Genomic DNA, 21,245 nt, shown 5'->3' with positions numbered 1-21,245 from the left:
AGTTGGAATCACAGAATTACCATGAAACAATGCAGCATAATGAAAATCTCATATGATTAGCACATAACCCTAATAAATTAAATATTTAAGTATTAGTTAACATCAGTACTTATAAGAAAAAAAATTTGAATGACCACCATGAGTAAGTCACAGAGAATACAAAGATGAAAAATTCTTCTGTCCATGGGACAGGGATTTAGTACAGTGGCACTGCGCCTGCCTCACCAAGCACAAGGTCCTGAGTTTGATCTCTGTGGTACCGCAAAAAAAAAAAAAAAAAAAATTCTTCTGTCCTTCCAGGAACAATCTAGTGGGAATATACAGGCAAGGTAACTATGGATGAAGCTGGTCATGGTGCTAGACAGGATTAACAAAATGTTCTTGAAACACAAAGAATGAATGGTTTAAAAAAAAAACTTAAGGAGTTTTTTTTTTACATATATGTGTGCTATATGCAAATAAATCTGGGTAAAACAAGACATTCGTGTACAAACAAAATTTCCTACAAATAATATTGACTTGATAATTTATATTACTGAAATAGCCTAGAACATAAGCCATTTTGCCTCTAATATCTGAATTTGGTAAGCCCTTAGATGTTGATATTTGGGTACTAAAATACATTCTATGGTAAGAAAGAGAAGTCTTTTTAGGATCCATTTAAAATTATTCATAATAATATAAAGTTATAACCAAATTCTTTTGAAACAAAAATTCAATTATTTTAAGGTTTTATTAGGTTCACATGCTAAATTTAAAAATTTAAGCCAGACAGATAAAAAATGTTGGGAGTTCAGAATCAGTAAAGTTACAATACTAGGAAAAGACTACGAGGGCTGGGGATTTAGCTCAGTGGTTTCGCCGCCTGCTGCGCAAGCGCAAGGACCTAAGTTCGATCCCCAGTACCAAAAAAAAAAAAGAAAGAAAAGACTACGACATGAGCTTTTTAGTATCCTATTCAAAGGCTTCTAAAATGTATGAACTTCATATTTAAAACCCCACATATCACTAATAACATATACAGGTACAATTTAACACATTTCAACACTTAGGTAAGGAAAGAAAAGCTCAAACATTTTTGAAAATTTGTCTTTGGAAATAATCAAACTTTTTACTTAATATTTATTAATTTGTCATAAACTTCCTCTGCAGTTTTTAATTTTTGAAAACACAAAAAGTTCTTTTTACAAGTATTTACAAAACATTTTACAAGTGTTTAAAACGCTTTAAATGGTTAAAGTATATGTGTAAGTAGAGAGGCTTACCGAAGAATTACTCAAAATGGGTCAATCTAGAGGAAGTGGCTTGGCTAATTAAACTGTGGCATCTATACAGTGGAAATTACTTGACCAATTCCAGGCTTTTATCTTTTTTTTTTTTTTTTTTTTTTTGCAATTTAAAGTATTCTTTGGCATACATCCTTGTACATTTATCTGAATGTTTGCTTTTAGTCATAAATGAATACTGAACAGGTAAATATTTAGTGACATGGAATAATCACAACACTTGTGCGGAAACGGGTTACAGAACAGCGCATGTAGTAGTATTCTATCATTTATATTCATACAGACTAGCAAAGATCTAGCTTGCTGGCAATAAACACTGACCATATATTCAATATTTTAAAATGAGCTGTACTACCTTGAGAACTTTAAATACATACATATTTTTAAACTGCGATCATAATAATTTTTCAAGGCCTGAGCAATTTTAATTGGTTTTGGCTTTAGTTCTAGGATCAGATCTTACCACAGCTTCCTGTTGTACTTTTTTTAAAAAAATGGAAATTCAAACTCTAAATTCATACTGAATTCACTACAAATTAAATTCTTTGGGAATTTTTCTCCAAAGTATTAGTAATGCTCAATTAAAAAAAAATCACATTTCTACTACAAATGCAGTAATAACTAGTTATAAAAAGCAGCATTACATAAAAGGCACTTTTGAACTTAACCACTAGAGAGTAGTACTGAGGCATAAGAAAATTTCAAGGATCAGAAAATTGTACAGAATTTTTTCCTTGCCTTGTACTTTCATAAAGTTATTTTTATGATTGTTGTTTTTCGAGACAGGGTCTCGCTCTGTAATTTAGGCTGGACTTGATCTCATGGCAATCCTCCTGCTCAACCTCCCAAGTGCTGGGATTACAGGCGTGTGCCACGACACCTGGGTCATAAAGTTATTTTTATATTATGATTTATTTGGGGTTTCTAAGAAAAATCAAAAATACAAATTATGCTTCTACCAATGTACAATTATTCCAAAAATACTAAAATATTCATATTCCAACATTAGCAACTTTAAACCCCAAAAACCCTAATACTTGCAGATATAAAACCAAATGAACACTATATTTTGAGTCCTTTGATGGCTTTTATACTTTTTCTTCCCTCTAAATTAAATAACCATTTTATAAGTACAATAGGCATTTTGAAGTGGTGATTTCCTAATTATGAGATGTTACAAAGGACTATGGGCATAAAAAGGACAAAAGAAATTGAACTAAATTGTTTCTAATTCCTGTATTCTTAATCTCAGATACTCATCTCCATTTTGTAAAAATGTAATAATCACGGCTGACTTGTTCTGATCATACCAACATTTTGGAAAGACATCACTGTGACAACAGCTTTTTCTCATATCAAACTGTTTCTACAAGCTGCTAATTGATCATCATACTTCCTTAACAATCCAAAAACCTATTTATTGAATCCACATAAATACTTATACTGTGCTAAGACAAAAAGAGACTTTCTCTTTGTTCCTTCTTTCATCTGAGAACTAAAGAATACAAAAACAAAAAAGCTTTGTTTGGCATTCCTGATATGATCTCTTCCTATTTAAAAAACCAATTTCCTTTGCAGTGATTTTTAAAAAAGTGTCAAGTGCTTCCTAAAAACTACCAACATGAATTTACAAATTTTGGGAACAAAGATTCCTATACAGAGTCAAATGCAGAAACAATTTTGGAGTGATTTCAAAAGCACAAAATCAAAACTGTAACTTCTCTATACTGCAAGGAAAATGTTTCCTCCCTTTTTTCATTTTTAGTTCTAAAGAGTTTAAAGTTAACAGAATAGCTGTAATGCAATATTTTTCTTAGCAATATACTGCCCAAAAGGAAAGTATAATCTTCCCACTTACATTTTAAAAATCAGTTTTTGAGAAGCCCAAAACAATATCTGATGACAGATTTGAAAGGATAGTTGACCAATTAGTAACTAAAAAATGAGAATGTATACCTTGCAAAAGAAATAAACTCCAAAGCAAAGATGCAAGAAGACCACAAACCAGAAGCTCTTTATTCACTGCAAAAACACTAAAGAATTAAAATGATCCTCTCACAAGTTTAAGTGAAGTTTTCCTCTTCCCTATTATTTCAACTATACCTCTTAATGAAAAAAGGAGTGTACTGTACATGCAAAAGAAACTGAGTATATTCGAAACTTAGATTCTTACTTTTGATTTTCTTCTTCTTCCGATTCTTCATGCTGGTCAAATAACTCCCACTTAGAAGTTGTTACAGCTGAATAGAAGGGAAAGAGGATGTAATTTCATAAGGTAAATTAGTACTTCTGCAGTAGAAGCCCAGCTGTAGAACTGAAAGTTTATATTACAGAAGTTTTTAATCTATGTTTATTCTTTGAATAGCCAATTCTATGTGCTAAATCTTTCATTTTTCACATGTACACTGTAATTTTATTCAAATTTAAGTAACAAAAAATTTTATTCTCCCTGTGTGATCCTAAGATTTTATTTCATTATGACCTATAATATTAATAATTGAGCAACAGGATGCAAGTTCAAATGTGAAAGGCAAGTCTAAACTACATCTATTAAGACCTAGTAAGCATTATGGAAGGTCAAAGTTTGGTTTCTCTGAAACAGAACCCTTAAGTAAATTTCCAAACAGGCACAGCTTCCCATCTACATTTTCTACTGAAATGCCTTAATCTAAAAGGTTCTTAGTGATTTCTAATGTTAGTCTCAAAGCTTTCAAACCAAAGGATCTAAAACAATTATTAGAACACCAACCACAATGAAAGCTTACACTAGGCACTAAATATGATAACACTGGGCCTTAAAGCTGAAACACACAGTGTTTCATAAAACATAAAAGGAAAACACACACACACACACAGATACTCAAACATTAATTTATAAGTACTCAATTTATTAAAGCTGAATATTTACTTTTACTCACCCTGTGCTTCCAATTCAGATTCATCTACAGCTTCCCATTTTGATGGAGCAACTTTAAATATAGGCTCATTCTTCTTTGAGTCTTCAGTTGCATCCACTATTGGGAAAAGATGACCATTAAATGACTGTTATAGATGACCTAAATTAATGGGTTTAGGTTTAATTACTACGTTATTAAAAAGCAAATTAAAATGAGGTTAGTCATAGAAATACAATGAGTATATAATGAAGTAATATAATTTCATAGAAATATAATGATCCCCTCACCCATAAGGAGAAACATCCAAGATGCCTAGTGGATACCTGAACCCAGATAGTAAACCAAACACTGTTTACTATGTGTTTTCCTATACATGCATACTTATTAAAGTTATAGGTACAATAAGAGAGTAACAGATACAATCATAAAATAGGAGGACTATTTATTGTATGCATCAACTCAGAAAATACAGATTAATAACATTTTAAGCAAATGAAGGAGCTGAGAAGTAAAAAAAAAATCATAAAATACCTTTATCTAACCATTGTGTAAAATATAAAATTCATAATTTTTTTAAAACTTTAATGTAGAATTTTGGCCAACTAGGAAAACTCAGGTTGTATATTAGAAAAACTAATAAAAATACAACTGATAAAACCAGGAAGAGTACCTGGCATTGCGAATATACATGATGACAAGATTTTGCCTACAATTTCTGACAAGACAAAAAGAAACTTGCTAATATTATAGGAGGCTGACCCCGCACCCAAGAAAGGTAACCATATAAAAGCCTTTCTCTTGGCATAGTCAAATGTATTGCTCAGTATCTGAATTTTAAAGTCACAGCCAGGCATGGTGGCACATATATGTAATCCCAGCACTCTGAAAGCTGGGGACAGAAGTATCTCAAGTTCTAGCCTACCAACGTAGTAAGACTGCCTCAAATAAAAACTTAAAGAGCCAGGGATTTAGCTCAGTGGCAACACGCCTGCCTCGAAAGCGCAAGGTCTTAAGTTTGATCCCCAACACCAAAAAATAAATTTTTTTTTTAAAAAGGCAAAACTTTAAAAAGGTAGATGTTCGATCCCTGGTACACCCCCACACACACACAAAAAAAGGTAGGGATATAATTCAGTTCAAAAGCCCTGGATTTATCTCCAGTAGTACCAAAAAAAGTCACAAAAAATTTAATGACTTGACATTTCAAGCAGAAATTATAGTCTTTTTCCATATCAGCATGTGTAGAAATTAAAGGTTTTTGGTACACTATTAGCTAGATTTAATGCTTGAAATTTGGACTTACAAGGCACTCCATCCAGATCATCATCAAGACTTTTTATAGGAACACCATCAAGATCATCAATGGGAGTAGCATCAATGGGAATCCCATCCACATCCTCCAGAGGTGCACCATCAAGCTCTTCCTCAATGGGAGCACCATCAAGATCATCTGGTACATCCTATGGGAACATGTACTACTGTAACATTTTCCTTTGTTTGCTAAAGTCATATTGCTATTAGATTATTTTGCAATCCAGCACAAGCCAACTAGGGTGGATACCAACATTCTCAGATACAATGTAAGGACATAAGAATATTTTACCATCCAGTTTGCCAAAGTTATCTTTTTTTAAAATTTTTATTAGTACCTATTTACAGAACATGAAGTTTGCATTCATCTTAGGAAATAGGTACACATATTTAGCATAACTTGATTTTTTAAAAAATTTCTCTTCCCCTCCGTTTCTAGAACCCCTTTCCCCATTTTCATTATTACTGTTATTTTTAAGCAGTTATCTTTACATTTATTTATCTAATATTTGCCAAGTACTTATTGGTGTCAGGCGCTATGTGAGGCAATGAACAAACCCAGGCTTGGCTGGTCCTGGTCAGAGCTGATAGTAAAGGTATATAATCCTATCAGAGTGTTTAATAAGCAAGCCTCAGAAGGCTCCCTACAAAATCTGATGATCTGAGGTAAAGAGAAGCTTCAAAAAGAAGGAAGAACATGTGTAAAGGCCAATGGCAGGAGAAAATATGTACATTTATAAAACTGAAAGACTGAATGAGCTAGAGTAAAGAGACCAATTAGGAGGATCTTGTGGGAATAAAAGTGACAACACAATAGACTTGAAAAAGAAAATCAAGAATTATTTAGGAGATAAAAAAGCAACAGAATGGTGATGAACAGAATCTTACTACCTCTGTGCACTGTGCTGCACCTTTTCATGAACATAATATTGTCTTTAACAAAATGAAGTCACACTACATATAGATGGTCCGTAACTTACTATGTTTTGTTTGCTTTACAGGGTCTGTATGTTGCTCAAGATGTTTCTAAATTCCCCATTCTCCTGGCTCAGTCTCCTGAGTAGCCTGGACTATAGGAGTGTACTACTATGCCCTGTGATGGTTTTCCAAATTTATAATGGTGCGAAAGCAACATATATTCAGTAGAAACTGTTTTTCAAATTTTAATCTTTCCTGAGGCTAACAATATCCAGTATGATACTTTTGTGATACTGGGCAGTGGTAGCTAGCCATAGATCCCAGTCAGCCACTTGATCACGTTGAGTAAACAACCAATACTCTGTAGAGTACTATACTGCCAGCATTTCTTGAGTACAGGTATTTAATAAATTATGTGAAAAACTCAATACTTCATTTAAAAATAGGCTTTGAGGGCCAGGGATTTAGCTCAGTGGTTTCAACGGCTGCTTTGCAAGCACAGGGTCCCAAGTTCGATCCCCGGTACCAAAAAAATAAAAATAGGCTTTGTGTTAAATGACTTTGCCCAATTACAGAGCAATTTAAGTGTTCTGAGCATGTTTAAGGTAGGAGAGCTAGGTTATGATGTTCAACTGGTCAGGTATATTAATGTATTTTCAACTCACAATATAGTCAACTTCTAACGGGTTTACTGGAACCCAATCAGAAGTCAAGGAGCATCTGTATATTGCTTATATTAATAAAGTCCTTTCATGCTATCAAATAAGAAGAAACCAGCCATTAATTCTCACATAAGGACACAGAAAATTACTGCTACATGTAATTTTGACTGCGAGGTTCTAGCAATTCTAGCAATAAAAACTCATTATTTTGTGGTAAACAGAAGATATTTTTCACAAAGAAATATTACTCACATATGTAACAGAACACACCACAGTACTCTACTCCCCAAAACAAATTTCAAACACAGATAAATACAGAGCACCTACCTCTGTTTCCTTTTCTTCAATAATATTTACAAGTCCTAAGAAAATATTTTGTAGTTTGATCAAAAATGGTTCTGGATAAATTGCCCAATCTTCCCAGGCTCTGAAGCAGGTCATTACTCGTTGCTAAATAAATAGAAAATAAGACAATGAATTACTATTTTGGCTAATATGTCTCAAACTTCAATGCATAAGAATGATCATCATGATATGCTAAATTTTCTTTTAGACTGACAACCTTTTAAAATTTAAATGTTATCTTTTTTGGGGCAACACTGCAGATTAAACCTGATGAGCTACATCCCCAGCCTCTTGTAAGCCACTAAATTATCCAGGGAGGGTTTGAGCTTGAGATCCTCCTGCCTCAGCCTTCCAGAAGGCTGAGATTACAGGCATGTACCACCACACCCATTCATCACTTTATATTTTTAAAAAAATTAATGTCACTTTCCAATTAAGGGACAACAAAATCCTCAAAATAATTGGGGGTGGGGGAAGACCAGCAACTATTTCCTTTTTACCAAATAAGGTCAACTCCTATGATGTTTGTTAGTGCTAAATATGAGATACATTCTGGGAAACACAACAATACTACAAAAGCTGAAAATCAAAGTGACCAAGTTTTGACCTAAATCTCTATGGCCCAATGAAATACTTCCTGATTCTGGCTAACACTTTTCACTGCTCCTTCCCTAAACCTTTCTAGTTCTAATTTATCAACTTTTTTTTTTGTCCTGTCTCTCCCCCACCCACCATAAGGTCTCATCATGTAGTTCAGGATGGTTTTGGCCTCACTATGTTGCCCAGGCTGACCTCGAACTTGCAGCAATCCTCCTGCCTCAGCCTCCTGAGTGCTGGGATTGCAAGTGTGCACCACGTCTGGCTATGACCAAAGTCTAAGATCAAAAAAAATTTTACTGGATCTGTCTGAATCCCCTAAATGATGGAGTCACAGGTCATCTTTCCACACTGAAAAATTTTCTTAAAGTCTTCTTCCCATGAAAATATATTCATTCAGTTAAAGCAAGTTACTTTTGTGGCTTTGTTTGGCTTTTCTTAACATAGGTCTACACTACAGCTTAAGAGGTTATTAAAAATTAGAAAATGCCAGGGATTTAGCTCAGTGGTTTCACCACCCGCCTCGCAAGCGAAAGTTCCCGAGTTCGATACCCAGTACCAAAAAACAAAAAATAGAAACTGAACATACTTTCTAAACATGAATAACTAAAACGTTCCCTAATCCAGTCAACTGCATATACCATTACAAAACAGATCATCTTCTGAAAGTGTGTTGAAAAAGACTAAAACATTTAAATAAACACTTAAAACTAAAAATATATACCTAACACTAGTTAATATTTTTAATTTTCTTGTTATGTTTTTGTGATAAAGGTAAGATGGCAGAAGAAATGCAAAACAGTAATTTCTAAAGCATCCAAGGTTTTAAGCTACATCTTATTTGTCTTATGTACTTTTCTAGCCTTCCAATGCCCTCCCATCTCCATCTAATGGGGCAAAAATAGTAAAACATTTCACATACCTTAAAATTTTCAGATTGTAAATGGCCTTGAATTGTACGATAGGTAGCATTGAGGTCAGAAAATATCTGACATAACTTTGTTTCAAAACTGAAATTCAAATAATACATTCTTTAAAATGGCTGCTTAAAAATCCATACCCTCCTTAGCATGCTAGTCAATAAAAGCTCCTCTCTGACTTAAAATATTTATAAAATCACAAAATCCTTAAAAATCAAGAACTAGGTATTTAAATTCAAAAAACATTACTTAATTGCTTTAATTTCTATTATTCTGAATTTTCTTCAGTAGTGCCTTCAAGATTAAGTATTAAATCTCTTCATTAGCCAAAAACTTCAGGTATAAAATACTTTGAACCATCTAGTCCAACATCTTTGCTTTATAAAACAGGAAATTTATAAAAGTTAAGTGAACTTTCAGGGCAAACAAAACAAAACTAAACTAATAGCAGAGTTTAGAGTAGGTCCCAAATCCAAGTTTCAGAGTCAATTCCTTTTCCTGAGCCTAATCAATGAAATAAACACAAAAGGAGAACTCGAAGGAACCAAAAAAGAGTTACATATTAATTACAGCATACCAGCATAATTTTCTATTGCCTTAGAAAACATTAACAGTGAAAAACAACACACTGTTGATCAGAAGAAAACAAAGATGCTATAGTTAATGTTTTATCTTTGGTCTCTTCCTTTATATTTGCTATTTATACTTTTCAGTTTATTATACAGTAGCTATCTAGGCAATAAAAAGTTATTTTTTAATTCAACCTATCCGTTCTATTGTCAATAATTAAGAAACTGATACAACCCGAGTTCGATCCCCGGTACCAAAAAATAAAAAAACTGATATAAAATGAAAACTTTCCAAAAACTGGTAATTTAGCTTACAGATCAATAAAGCAAACCTATTTTTGAAAAAACTTCTACAAACCATGAATATATTTAAATTATTTATTAGTGGGGAATGTTGGCAAAAACAAAAAAATCCTCTTTTCTGAATACCTAACCCTTAAATATTCTGTATCAAGGGTATCAACCTACATTATCATACTTACAATTTTCTATAATATGAAGCATTGGCAACTTTGGCTGAAGAGTTGTACAAAACATCAGAAACCAAATATAACCTGGCAATCTATAATTCCAAAAAACAACACAAAATGGATTAAAAAGTAAAAAACATTAGCTAATAATATATGTAGAAAAACATTCTGTATTGTCATTTCTTGAAATCAGTGGCACACAGCTAGTGTTTAGCTGTAATTCAATAATCACTAATTAGAAGGGTTATAAGAAATTCAGTCACCACAACCATGACTTTGGCAGGGATAAAATGTTACCTCATTCACATTTCAACTTATTGATAACTTGTATATCTATGAACATAAAAGTTTCCTAGAAAGAAACAATTCCAATCCAAAGCAATGTCAACTATTAAATTCTCCCACTTTCCTAATTAAATGCTCTGAAAGAGAGATCATTTTCCATACCTTTTTAGGAAGAGGTGTCTTTAAGATAGACAATGACTCAGTAATGCAATCTACTATTTCTTCAGCAGCTTCAGCATTATTAAGACAGAAAACCATTGCATCTCCAATATCATTTTTCCTTGGAGTCAATCCTCGCAAGATTTCTTCTAATTTGTCCCTCTGTCTGAATATAAATTACTACCTTGAGTATTTAGACACAACTTTCGAATGGCATTATTAGATTCCCATTCTGAACACTGAATTGTCTATCTTTCAAAAATCCGTTACAATTTTTTTGAAGAATGTATATATGAATGAATGCTTTTCTTAGAACTAGAAGTTTTCAGTGATTTTTTAAGTTATAAGTTACATAAATTTAAAATTATCAGTATTTTTCCAGGTTTTCAAGAATGTCCCAATCCCATCCCATTACAATGAAGAACATTCACATTCTTTATTGTCCTTTGAAGGAAGTCTTATTATTTTAGCACTTCTTCATGGGATAAGGAGAGGCTAACATTTTCTATAAAGGATAAGATCATAAGTAGGCTTTGTTGGCCATCTGGTTCCTGTCACAGTTACTCTACTGTTATGGCACCAACACAGCTATAGACAACATGTAAAGAAATAGGCATGGTTGTGTTCCAATTCAATCTTATTGACAAAGCCAGAAGGCTGCCAGATATAGCCTGTGGACTGAGTTTACAGAAGCCTGAGCTAAAAGTAATGAATATATGTCTATAGAAACAGAAACAAATACACTCAAATACTATAGCAGTCCCTTAACAAATTCTCTCACAATGCATCAACGCAACAAGATTTATAGACTATGCAGTGAAGTATATAAATTTATATACTAAAAATTGTTTTAGCCACTTTATCTCCTGAGATATGCAGAACAACCTCTGAACATATAATGGGCAAATATGTTTCTGCTTTTTAAAACAAAGCTAATTGCATTTACCAGTGTTAAATACTGATAATGAAATGATTACATGACGGCCATCTCATTGCTCACCACATTAATGCCAATTCTTTAAGAAGGTTTTGCCTAATTAATGACAGACCCCACTAGCCATACAATAATTTTTCCCTCTTTAAGTTGCACTCAAAGAGGCAACAATTCTAAGGGTCCCTAGATAATTTCTGTAAGAATCTGAACTATTCTAATGCTATAGAAAGAAATCAATCATGTTTAAGAGATCATCATTAATTTTATCAGTAGGAGAAGGTCAAGGTAAACACATCAAGATGCTTAAAATTATAATGCATATGATAAATGATGTTATAATTTTAAATATTCACAAGTGAAAAACCATTTTTTTGGGTTAAAGTAATCTTTAATAAGATTATTAGTTAATTCAACCACTAAAACAACTTTTCTGAATGTACAACATAAAGGAAAAATATCTTACTCTTCTTTAAGTGCTCCCTTTTTACTAGGTTCCTCTACAAAAGCTTCTGTTTCCTGTTCTTCTGACATTCCATGAAGGTATGGATTTAATGGTGGTGGCCTCCAAAAAGATCCATTTTTGAACATACGAAAATCCTCTGTTCGCCATTTAGTTGGAGAATCTCCCTAATAAACATCCACAAAGTTATTAAAAATATGTAGTAACTCAGAATCAAAATAAACAAAGTAAATAATTCTACTTTACCTGCAGAATAGAATAAAGCTTCCACCTGTAGTAAACATGGGCTGGCGTCTGGTTTTCAAATAAGAACCTAAACAAAACACAAAAAAACCATTAAACAACATATGCTTTAAGAAAGGGCTACCTTCAATTACATATAATAAACAAATAAATGTTATTTGCCTATGCAATTCTAAAAAAACTGAAATTTCCACACACTGTCATCTACTACATACCCCTTCTGCGTCCCAGCCCCACGCTGCTTCAATAGCTAACATTAATACTCAGAGAACATGCATCTTGTTGAATCTTATGATTATTTTTAACAAACATTTACAGGTCAGATACTGTGTCTGGCAACAGAGAGATTTTCTTAACATATAATTTCAAAAGCAGTGATTTTACACTACTTAAGAACATTACTGTCTTAAATACCGTATCAATTAAGGCAATTTCCTTTCAAACTCATTTGTTCAACCTAGCATAATGAAAGCATTTTCTTCCTAGAGAATGCTAAAAGTAATGATATTTAATTATCTAAATCAAAATGTGATAGGAACACTGACCTAAGCACACTTTACTAAAACTAATTTCTCATCTCTCTGCAAAAATAATCCTGTACTTTTCTAACATTCTTGGAAATATTTTTAATTCCAAAACGTGAAGTTTGAAGCACCTTTAAATATCACACCTGAAGATAAAATATGATATATACATACAATGGAATATTATTCACCCTTAAAAAGGAAGGAAATTCTGGTGTATAGCTCCAACATGGAATGAAGACTTTTGGTAAGTAAAATAAGCTAGTCACAAAAGGACAAATATATGATTCCACTATATATCTATATGATATAGACAACAAGTTCAGCAGTAGTTGTGAAGGGCTCAGGGTAGGGAGTTCCGGTTTAATTGATAGAGAGCTTCAATTTTGAAGATTAAAAAAGTTCTCAAGATAGGATGGTTGTAGTAATAGTTACACGACAATGTAAATTTACTTACTGCCATTGAACTGTACATTAAAAATGGTTTCGGAACATTACCATAATTTTTTAAAATGCACACCTGAACATAGGATTGTTGATTTCTCTGTTCATAATCATAGCTTCAAACATCGGCCCTTCACGTACAACAAACTCTATCATTCGATGTATCAGGGCGAGCAAATTCCTACAACAACAACACAGTTAAAGAAAATGGATTCAGACCTACCACTACATAAAACTACACTGGACCTAAATTACTATAATTGTGCAGAAAAAGATTATTCTGCTGACTAATATAGAATTTAATACCAAAAAAATAACCTGGAGCATATGTTAACACCTTCTGCATTAAGAGGGAGTGGGATCATGAGGGTAGGGGAGTGGGAGGAAAGGGAAGGTGAAGAAGGGAGGGTGGGAAATGAAAACATAGCCTCATAGTAATAAAGATTTAATTTACTAAATGCCACTTAAATTTTCCAAATGCAAAACATCAAATTATGAATCACAACTAAATAGAAAGCTGTAAATATATAAAATCAGTAACTTAAGAGCTTGCATATACCCATCTAAATATTTACACACTATCTCAATTTCAAGAGAAAATATTTCTAATCCAAGTACTTTTGTAGTAGTACTGAAAATTTATAACCATGACTATAATTTATGAAAACACAAAACACTTAACAGATTTAAGGCCTGATTTAATTAAAAAAAAAAATCCATCCAATTCCTGTGCCTTTCTGGTACACATATACTAGATGGAGTTTTTATTAAATCTGACCTTTAATGAGGCAACATCCCTTTGGAACACACTTCAAACCAGTTTACAATTCATGACATATATAATTCTGCCTATATATTATGGATCATTGAAGAAATTGTATTGCCAAAGCTTAAATAAACGGAATCCTACTCTTTCCAAAGTATTCCAAAATGGAGGACATGGTGAGATGCCCTTCTCATTTTTTCATAACAATTATTTTTCGGTATTTAAGCCCCAAAAAGAATGTATGTGAATAACTTTTTAGTTACAGCCATTCTACTGGTTCAATTCACAGAAAGTTAATTTTTAAAAATTTGATGCTAAATTCTCTAGTAAGACTCAAAACACAATTTCAGACATTGAGTGTGGATTTGTCAGGCAAAAATGACTCAGTCTGCTTACAAGCTGCTTTTGATTTCTCATTTCACCAGTCCTCTAGCATACAGAATCAGCAAGTAACAATTGAAAAAAGCAAAAGGATATTGGCTCTTGGTATAAGGCATACACTAAACTGCATCTTTGCATTCCCAGCTCAAACTAAACTCATATTAATAGCTACTATATAAATATAGATATAGAGTAAGACTTTTTGGCTCTATAATGCCCTGCTTCAGAATAACTAAAAGTAAAATAATCTTACGTTGATTATAATTATTTTCTCCCAGTTTTCAAATAAACCTGCTTAAGCAGACACTAAAATCTCTACAAAGTGGAAAAAATTTAATTATAAAGGAGGTCAAAAATTATATGAAGGTTTAAGTCTTTACAAAGGGGAAGCTATACATTTTAAACTATTAATTCAATTTGTTAAAACAACATAATTTTAAATTTAAAAATTATTTTTCCCTCACAGAAATATTAATTGCTCTGCAAATGTGCAGTTCTTGGTATCCAAATGAGAATGTATTCTCACCATCCTGAGTTAATGACATTACTTTCAAGAAAGCATGACAGTGTAAAGGTAAGGTTGAATTCTAAAATTCCCATTAGTATGAGCCAAATTAAAGTCTGATATCAGAAGACTATTTACTAGGTGGACAAATGCTATACACCCAGAAACTTGTGTGAATTAAGTCAAAAGCAACTTGACTTTAGTATTAAAAGATACATGCAAAATGGTTTAGCAAGTTTAAAATCAAAGGATTCATTCTAATGGCCTGTCAAGACTTTTCAGCAAAATGTATACTCAAAATTTTGTTCAGAAATAATCTGAGCCACGTATAAAGCTACTACTGTATTTGTGTGTTTTGTATGCTACAAAAATACTTTCCTGTGAATGCTTTATCAGTGGGAAAAAAAATAACACTATAGTTTTAAACAGGCTTGTAACTTATAAAATCTATTTTTACAAAATTAAAAGTTTAAGTTTTTAAATGCTTTATGATTATTTAAAATCAAAATCTGACAATTAGTTGTTGCTAACTTGCATTCAAGATTATTAAAGAATTGTAATCACACTCTTTAAAGATTGTGTAATTTTCTTAGTTAAAAAAATGGTGACTTTTCTATCAGAATAAAACAGTGTAGTACAAAAAGATGATATATTTTAGAGTGCATTATTTTATTTTTAAATGGTAATTATCTTATTCTGGGCAACCACAACAACAACAAAAAAAAAAAATTGTCTCTCAAGCTATAATAAAACCACATTTATTGGAGTCGATCGTACCAATGTCTGGTCAAAAACTGTATACTTTCCCAATCCATCCCATGATGTTTTCCTGGTCCCCCGCTGCCGCAGACAGTTCAGCTGGTGTTGCTCACCAAGGCCAATGTCAAAGAGAATTTTGGTATCCTTTTGTGTTCATTTATTATTCAACCAGTGTTGTGTTCCTGTGTTTGGGAAAAGGCTTAGCTTGACTGAGCAAGAGCATACCTAGAGCGTGAATTCTTCTGCATTAACAGTATGTTGAAAAAGAAACAGAAAGAAAAATAAAAGAATTCCAAACACCTCTGTAATCATAAAAAAAAGTTTCTAGTATGTCCAGGGTTCATGAAAATGGGAATTTGTTCTTAAAATCAAAACTCCCTTCAGTAAGAACTCAAACCAAGGTTGTGTATTAAATGTGGACAGTTCAGAAACCAGGGGTGGGGGACAGATTAGATCAAATTACAGCATTATCTAAAATTTAAGGTACACTTTTTATTTAAAATGTCTATTTTTTCATCATAAACCATTATTATACCAACAACTCCACATTAACTCTATTAAACATTCTAACCACTGAAGCTATAAAAATTCCCTACATTAACAATAAAAACAGAAAAGATAATGACATAAAATTGCAAAGTATACTAAAATCAGTTAAATTTCACATATCCCCCCAAAAAGTACTGGGAAGGAACCATTGCTCAGTCAAGATATTACCTTTTCCTCAACACCATTTTTTTTTTTAATTCAGAAGGGGATATTGTCTATATTTAGATCAGTAATAATAAAGAAAAACATGTACCTTTCTGTTGGGATAACCACTTTGACTATGGCTTGCGACAGAGTCTGTATATGAAGTCACATCAGATAATAAACATAGAATATGTGAGTATTGTTAACAAGTAACAAGCAAAAATATACATATGCATTGAAAATACTACACATCTAATCACAAGTTTTGCAGGCAATCACTGCATTTGAAGTAATTATACACTAAGCAATTACATAAATGCAAATGGATGTGTTCAGTGAACAATAAATGTTCACCAAATGCAAAGAATCAGAACATTCCTGCCAGAATGCACATCAATGCACTGAAATAGGTACTACACTGAAAATTATCAGATAAAGATTTTAATTTGTGAAATAATTAGCTGTTTGCCTCTGACCATACAGTTTGCTACTTTGTTCCCAAGCCTTTAAAACCAGCCCTGTCATTTTAAGTGTAATTCATAATAGAACCAACAAATTCTTATAACTCAAAATTAAGTTGGTTTTATTTAATAAAAAGAATACTCACCCTTTGCATTTACTAGATTACTTGCTTTTTTAAATACCACATATGCTCTTATCAAATATTGTAATACCTCAGGCTCTGAAAACTAAATTAGCTAGTTGCGATCCAAACAATTTAACTATTTAGGTGGTCTAACTGAAAAGTCACTAAACCAGATACAAACTACCACTTTTCAGAACAAAATAAACTGAGATACTACACTTAAGCAAACCTGAATACAACACTGGACAAAAGAAAAAAAAATTTAACAAGTGGTCAAAAAAAGAATGGTAGCCACAAATAAAAATATGACCTAGTATTTCCATAAAGGGTTTCCATGGGCTAAGGCAGGGAACACATCTACTTATATAAGAGTTGCCAAACAGAATTACACACACATTTTTTATAAAATTGTTGAAAAGAAATACTACCACAGATTTAGTATTTACAAATTAGATGCGGCCCTATGTACATTTTTTAAATTACCTTCTCAAAATCCTCCTTGTTTTTAGGTGGTGGTAACATGGGAGCATTGGGGTTTTTTAACCGCTCTCTAGGCTGCGCATTAAAAGGCAGTCCGGATGGAGGTGGAGGGAGCGTATGTTCCATCATAGAAGGAGGAATGTATATTGGATGTGGCGGAATCGGTACGGCTTTACCCCAACCTAACTTCATTTCAAAAGACATAATCATTTTTCCTACAAGAAAAAAAGGTCACGTTAGTCTCAAATGAAAATAACATATTTCTGGTGGTTTTCATTAAATTCATTTTTAATCTATTTTGAGTCCAATTCCTCACCAGAGGTTTATAAATATTCTTGTGAGCCAAAAAAAAAAAGGTCTAAATTTAATAATGGACAATAAAATTTTTCTTACCATTTAAATTTTTTAAAGCTCTTTCAGCATCTCGCCTATTCATAAAGGCCACAAAGCCACAATTTCTCTCTCTTGCTCTTTCTTCATCAGTTCTAGGCCACATAATTTTCACACTAGCCAATGGCCCAAATCTTCCAAATTCTTGGCACAGCATTTCTTCATTCATCTACAACAATGCATGAGTTTTTTGACATGAAATAAAAGACAAAAAAAAAAAAAACTTCTATGCAACAGAAAGCTAAGTAGTTTTTAAAAAATGAAAAGCAACATATTGCTTTTATAAATTCCAAGTACTAAGAACTCTGTAGAAAATCCTGGCCCTCCTGGGGCATTCACAAGTATTTCTTATAAGAAAAATTCTGTTTTACTTAAAATATAAGATGCCAGGATGGGGAGTCTGGGTGGCTGTAAAACTCAAAAGAACACTTTAACTCCCTTCTTCCTGTTTCAAGACCCTGGTTTCTAAATAAGTGGTTCTATAGAGATGCTTTGTCTAGCCTTTTAAGCAGGATGTGAGGGTGACCCATTAATTGCCAGGGTTGATTCAGCTGATCTGGCTGGCAAGGCAGGTGTCCTCTTCCTCCTTCACCGCTCCATGTGTGTCCTTCTCGAAGCTGCGTGCTCGGTCGAAGAGGACAACCACCCCATAGAGGACCATTTCCTCTGTCAAGGATATACAAATAGCTGTACTCCCTTGCTAGAACCTCCAAACAAGCTCTCAAGGTCCATTTAAGCAACATTTTCCAGGCAGCCAAGGCTGGCTCATTTAAGGAGAAAGTTTTCCAGGCAGTCATCACTGGCACATTTAAGGAGGAAATATTTGTTGATGAGGAAAGAAAAATCACCTTTTCCCTTTCTAGTACCCAATTTCCAGTGTGATCAAGAGAAAATAAAATGTAAATATGCAATAAGGTCAAAGTGTTTGTACCTATAATTTTAAAAAACAATATTCTGTATAATCACTATATCCCCCGTAACATAGTTGATAATACTGAAGTGGAAAAAATAATTAAAATATAAAAGACAAAAGTACAAATACTAGTTCACTGGTACAAGGAGAAAATTAAGGAATTCCATAAGGAAGGAAGCTATGCATCAGAAGAAGATAGTTTGAAAAGAGTATTACTCATTATTGGTTATACCCTGATTGATAAACAATAAAATCAGCACCTGGCAAAACATTTCAAATTCAGAATACAGTCTAGTTACTGGAGGAAGAGACAAGGTAAACATAATCTGTAGCAAAACAATTTGGGCCATACCTATTAAGTCCCAAGTTTATGATTTTAAAGACTACCTAGTTCTATTCAAAAGCATATGGGCCAACATTCATTTTACTTTATTAATATTACCTGTGGATTAATGTTTCCAAGGTATAAATTAGTAGTACTTGGATCTCCTACATCATGTGAGCCAGGTGCATAATCATCAAGAACTACAGCAAAAAGAAAAAAAAAATTATAACCTGGCAAAGTACAAAGTGAAAAATTTATTAATTGAAGAGCAAGAAACTTTTACCACCGGATGATCTATTTCTTCTTGAAGGTGCATCCACTTAAAAGGGAGAAAAGAAAATAATTCTTAGTTTTTGAAATAATCAATCACAAATATACACATTAAAATAAATGTCACTTACTAGAACGACGCTGACCATCAGAATCTGACTGAGGAGGCTCAAATCGACTTAACCTGCCTTTTGTTTTATGTCTCTCATCACGCTCTTCTTGAATTCTGTTGAAATATTTACAGTAACTAAAAATGAGCCACATATTGCTGTTTACATTTAGTAAGACCAGAGCTCACTTAAATACCGTCTTCAAATAACTTGAAATATTGGTAATGAGAAACAAAATTTGAGCAGCCCTGTTACGACAGAGCCATAAGCAAATTTTTATCATACTAGCAGCACACACCAAAGCCCATTTTTTAAGGTAGAGGAAATTCAACATTAAAACTGCCAAATTTGTTGTTTCACATTAAATCTGATTACCCTTACCTCTACCCCCAGTATGTTTACATTTTTTAAAAATTATTATAGTAAAAGACACAATGCCATTAACCCCACACATGCACACATCAAACACATTTATCCCGTCATTCTTGCCACTTTCTGAAGTAGTTCTGGAAGTCTACTTTCAGGAGTATTTTTCAAGGTATAATAAAAAATACACAAATGTTGTTGCTAAGTACCATCCAATGAAAAGGCAAGCTTCTAAAAACATTATAGTGTGTACTCATCCACCTTATTCACCAATATGGTACTATGCAATTTCTGGCTCTTTCCTAAAGTAAAAATGACCATGAAAGGTAAACTTCTCACTCAATTCAGAACATCAAGGCAGCCACAACAATGCAACTAAAGATACCCACAAAAGAGGACCTCCCAGAACTGCTTCAGAAAGAATTCAGCAAGAATGATGGGATAAGGGTGTCGGAAATGAGGAGGGTATATTTTGAGGGGGATTAATGGCAATGTGTCTTTTACTGTAATACAACTTAAAATTTAAACTGTTATTGTGTTTTTCAATCACATCACACACTGCTTCCACTACAAAGACTGCAGACATTAAATAAGTCATTGACTTGAATCCACATACTCTAAGTAACCTACGTGCTAGACTAAATGCTGATTCATTTTCAAACACTCCATCAATATAATATCTAAAATAACCTCATGGCAAGCTAGTTAATAGTAACTAACCTGAATACTATACTCTTCATACCTACATCTCTGAGTATCAGCTCAATATACCTATGATAGTTCTCCATACTATAAAACTTACTGTTTCAATTCTTCTTTGAAGAGTTCTAAATTGCTTTTTTTCTTTTCTTTCTCCCCTTTCTTCAATGGCTATAAAGGATATGACAAGTATAGTTCAAACATAAGAAGAATAAACAATATTTTTAATTATAATTTAAAACTTTCGTGCCTCAATTAAGAAAGGGTAAAATCAAGGCAGAGTGGGAGAAAAAATTTACAAATCATATAGCCAATAAGAAACTTGACTCCAGAAGACATAAAGTACTCTTAAAATTCAACGATAAAAAGACAACCCAATTAAAACAGACTGAATAAAGATTACAAATGAACAGTAAACACATGAAAAGATATTCAACATCATTAAGCAAATAGATATCAAAACCACATCTTCACACTCTAAGATGCCTAAAATTATTTTAACAAGTGTTGATAAAAATGTGGGAAAATGGAAACCTTTATTTATTTATTATTTATTATTTATTTATGGAAACCTTTATTTACTGGGATGATAAAACAATTTGGTAAGTTCTCAAAGGTTAAACAGAATTACTATGTGACTCAAAAATTCCACTCATGGTACTTATTTCTAAAAGAATTGAAAACCTATGTCCATACAAAAGCCCATGCACAAATGTTTATAGCAGCATTTTTCATAATGGGTGAAAAATAGAAACACCCCAAACACCCATCAAGTAATGAATGGCAAAGTAATATATGGTATATCATAAAATGGAATATTTGACAACAAAAAAAGGGGCTGAACTGCTGATACATGCCACATGCTAAGTAAAAAAGCCAGACATAAAGTAACACACATTGCATAATTCCATCTGTATGAACTATCCAGAACAGGAAAATCAAAGGGATAAAGTATAAATTAGTTGTTGCCAAGAGCCA

The 21,245-nt window shown here is 32.8% G+C and overlaps 1 protein-coding gene across 3 annotated transcripts in view; it reads right to left on the bottom strand.

Moving 5' to 3' along the window:
• The window catches only part of U2surp (U2 snRNP associated SURP domain containing), a 48,021-nt gene that overhangs the window by 10,415 nt on the left and 16,361 nt on the right, over nt 1-21,245 (bottom strand). The window contains exons 7-23 of one of the 3 annotated variants that reach the window (XM_004834389.3): nt 20,371-20,438; nt 19,224-19,318; nt 19,106-19,141; nt 18,940-19,022; nt 17,588-17,753; nt 17,198-17,409; nt 16,238-16,281; nt 13,101-13,205; nt 12,060-12,126; nt 11,817-11,980; nt 10,423-10,585; nt 9,988-10,067; nt 8,939-9,026; nt 7,402-7,524; nt 5,487-5,643; nt 4,205-4,300; nt 3,460-3,526 (exon numbers count right to left, since the gene is read on the bottom strand). In XM_004834389.3, the coding sequence (XP_004834446.1) occupies nt 3,460-3,526; nt 4,205-4,300; nt 5,487-5,643; nt 7,402-7,524; nt 8,939-9,026; nt 9,988-10,067; nt 10,423-10,585; nt 11,817-11,980; nt 12,060-12,126; nt 13,101-13,205; nt 16,238-16,281; nt 17,198-17,409; nt 17,588-17,753; nt 18,940-19,022; nt 19,106-19,141; nt 19,224-19,318; nt 20,371-20,438 (1,814 nt within the window). Of the gene's footprint in view, nt 1-3,459; nt 3,527-4,204; nt 4,301-5,486; nt 5,644-7,401; nt 7,525-8,938; nt 9,027-9,987; nt 10,068-10,422; nt 10,586-11,816; nt 11,981-12,059; nt 12,127-13,100; nt 13,206-16,237; nt 16,282-17,197; nt 17,410-17,587; nt 17,754-18,939; nt 19,023-19,105; nt 19,142-19,223; nt 19,319-20,370; nt 20,439-21,245 lie in introns of those variants that run through there. The other 2 variants (XM_004834390.3, XM_021252703.2) reach the window with 2 other exon arrangements.

The sequence above is a fragment of the Heterocephalus glaber genome, unplaced genomic scaffold, assembly GCF_053883595.1.
Source record: "Heterocephalus glaber isolate CG9 unplaced genomic scaffold, H.glaber_assembly_v1.0 deba00001504, whole genome shotgun sequence".
In the NCBI taxonomy this organism is placed as follows: domain Eukaryota; kingdom Metazoa; phylum Chordata; class Mammalia; order Rodentia; family Bathyergidae; genus Heterocephalus; species Heterocephalus glaber.
This window is presented reverse-complemented; position numbering and strand designations above follow the sequence as displayed.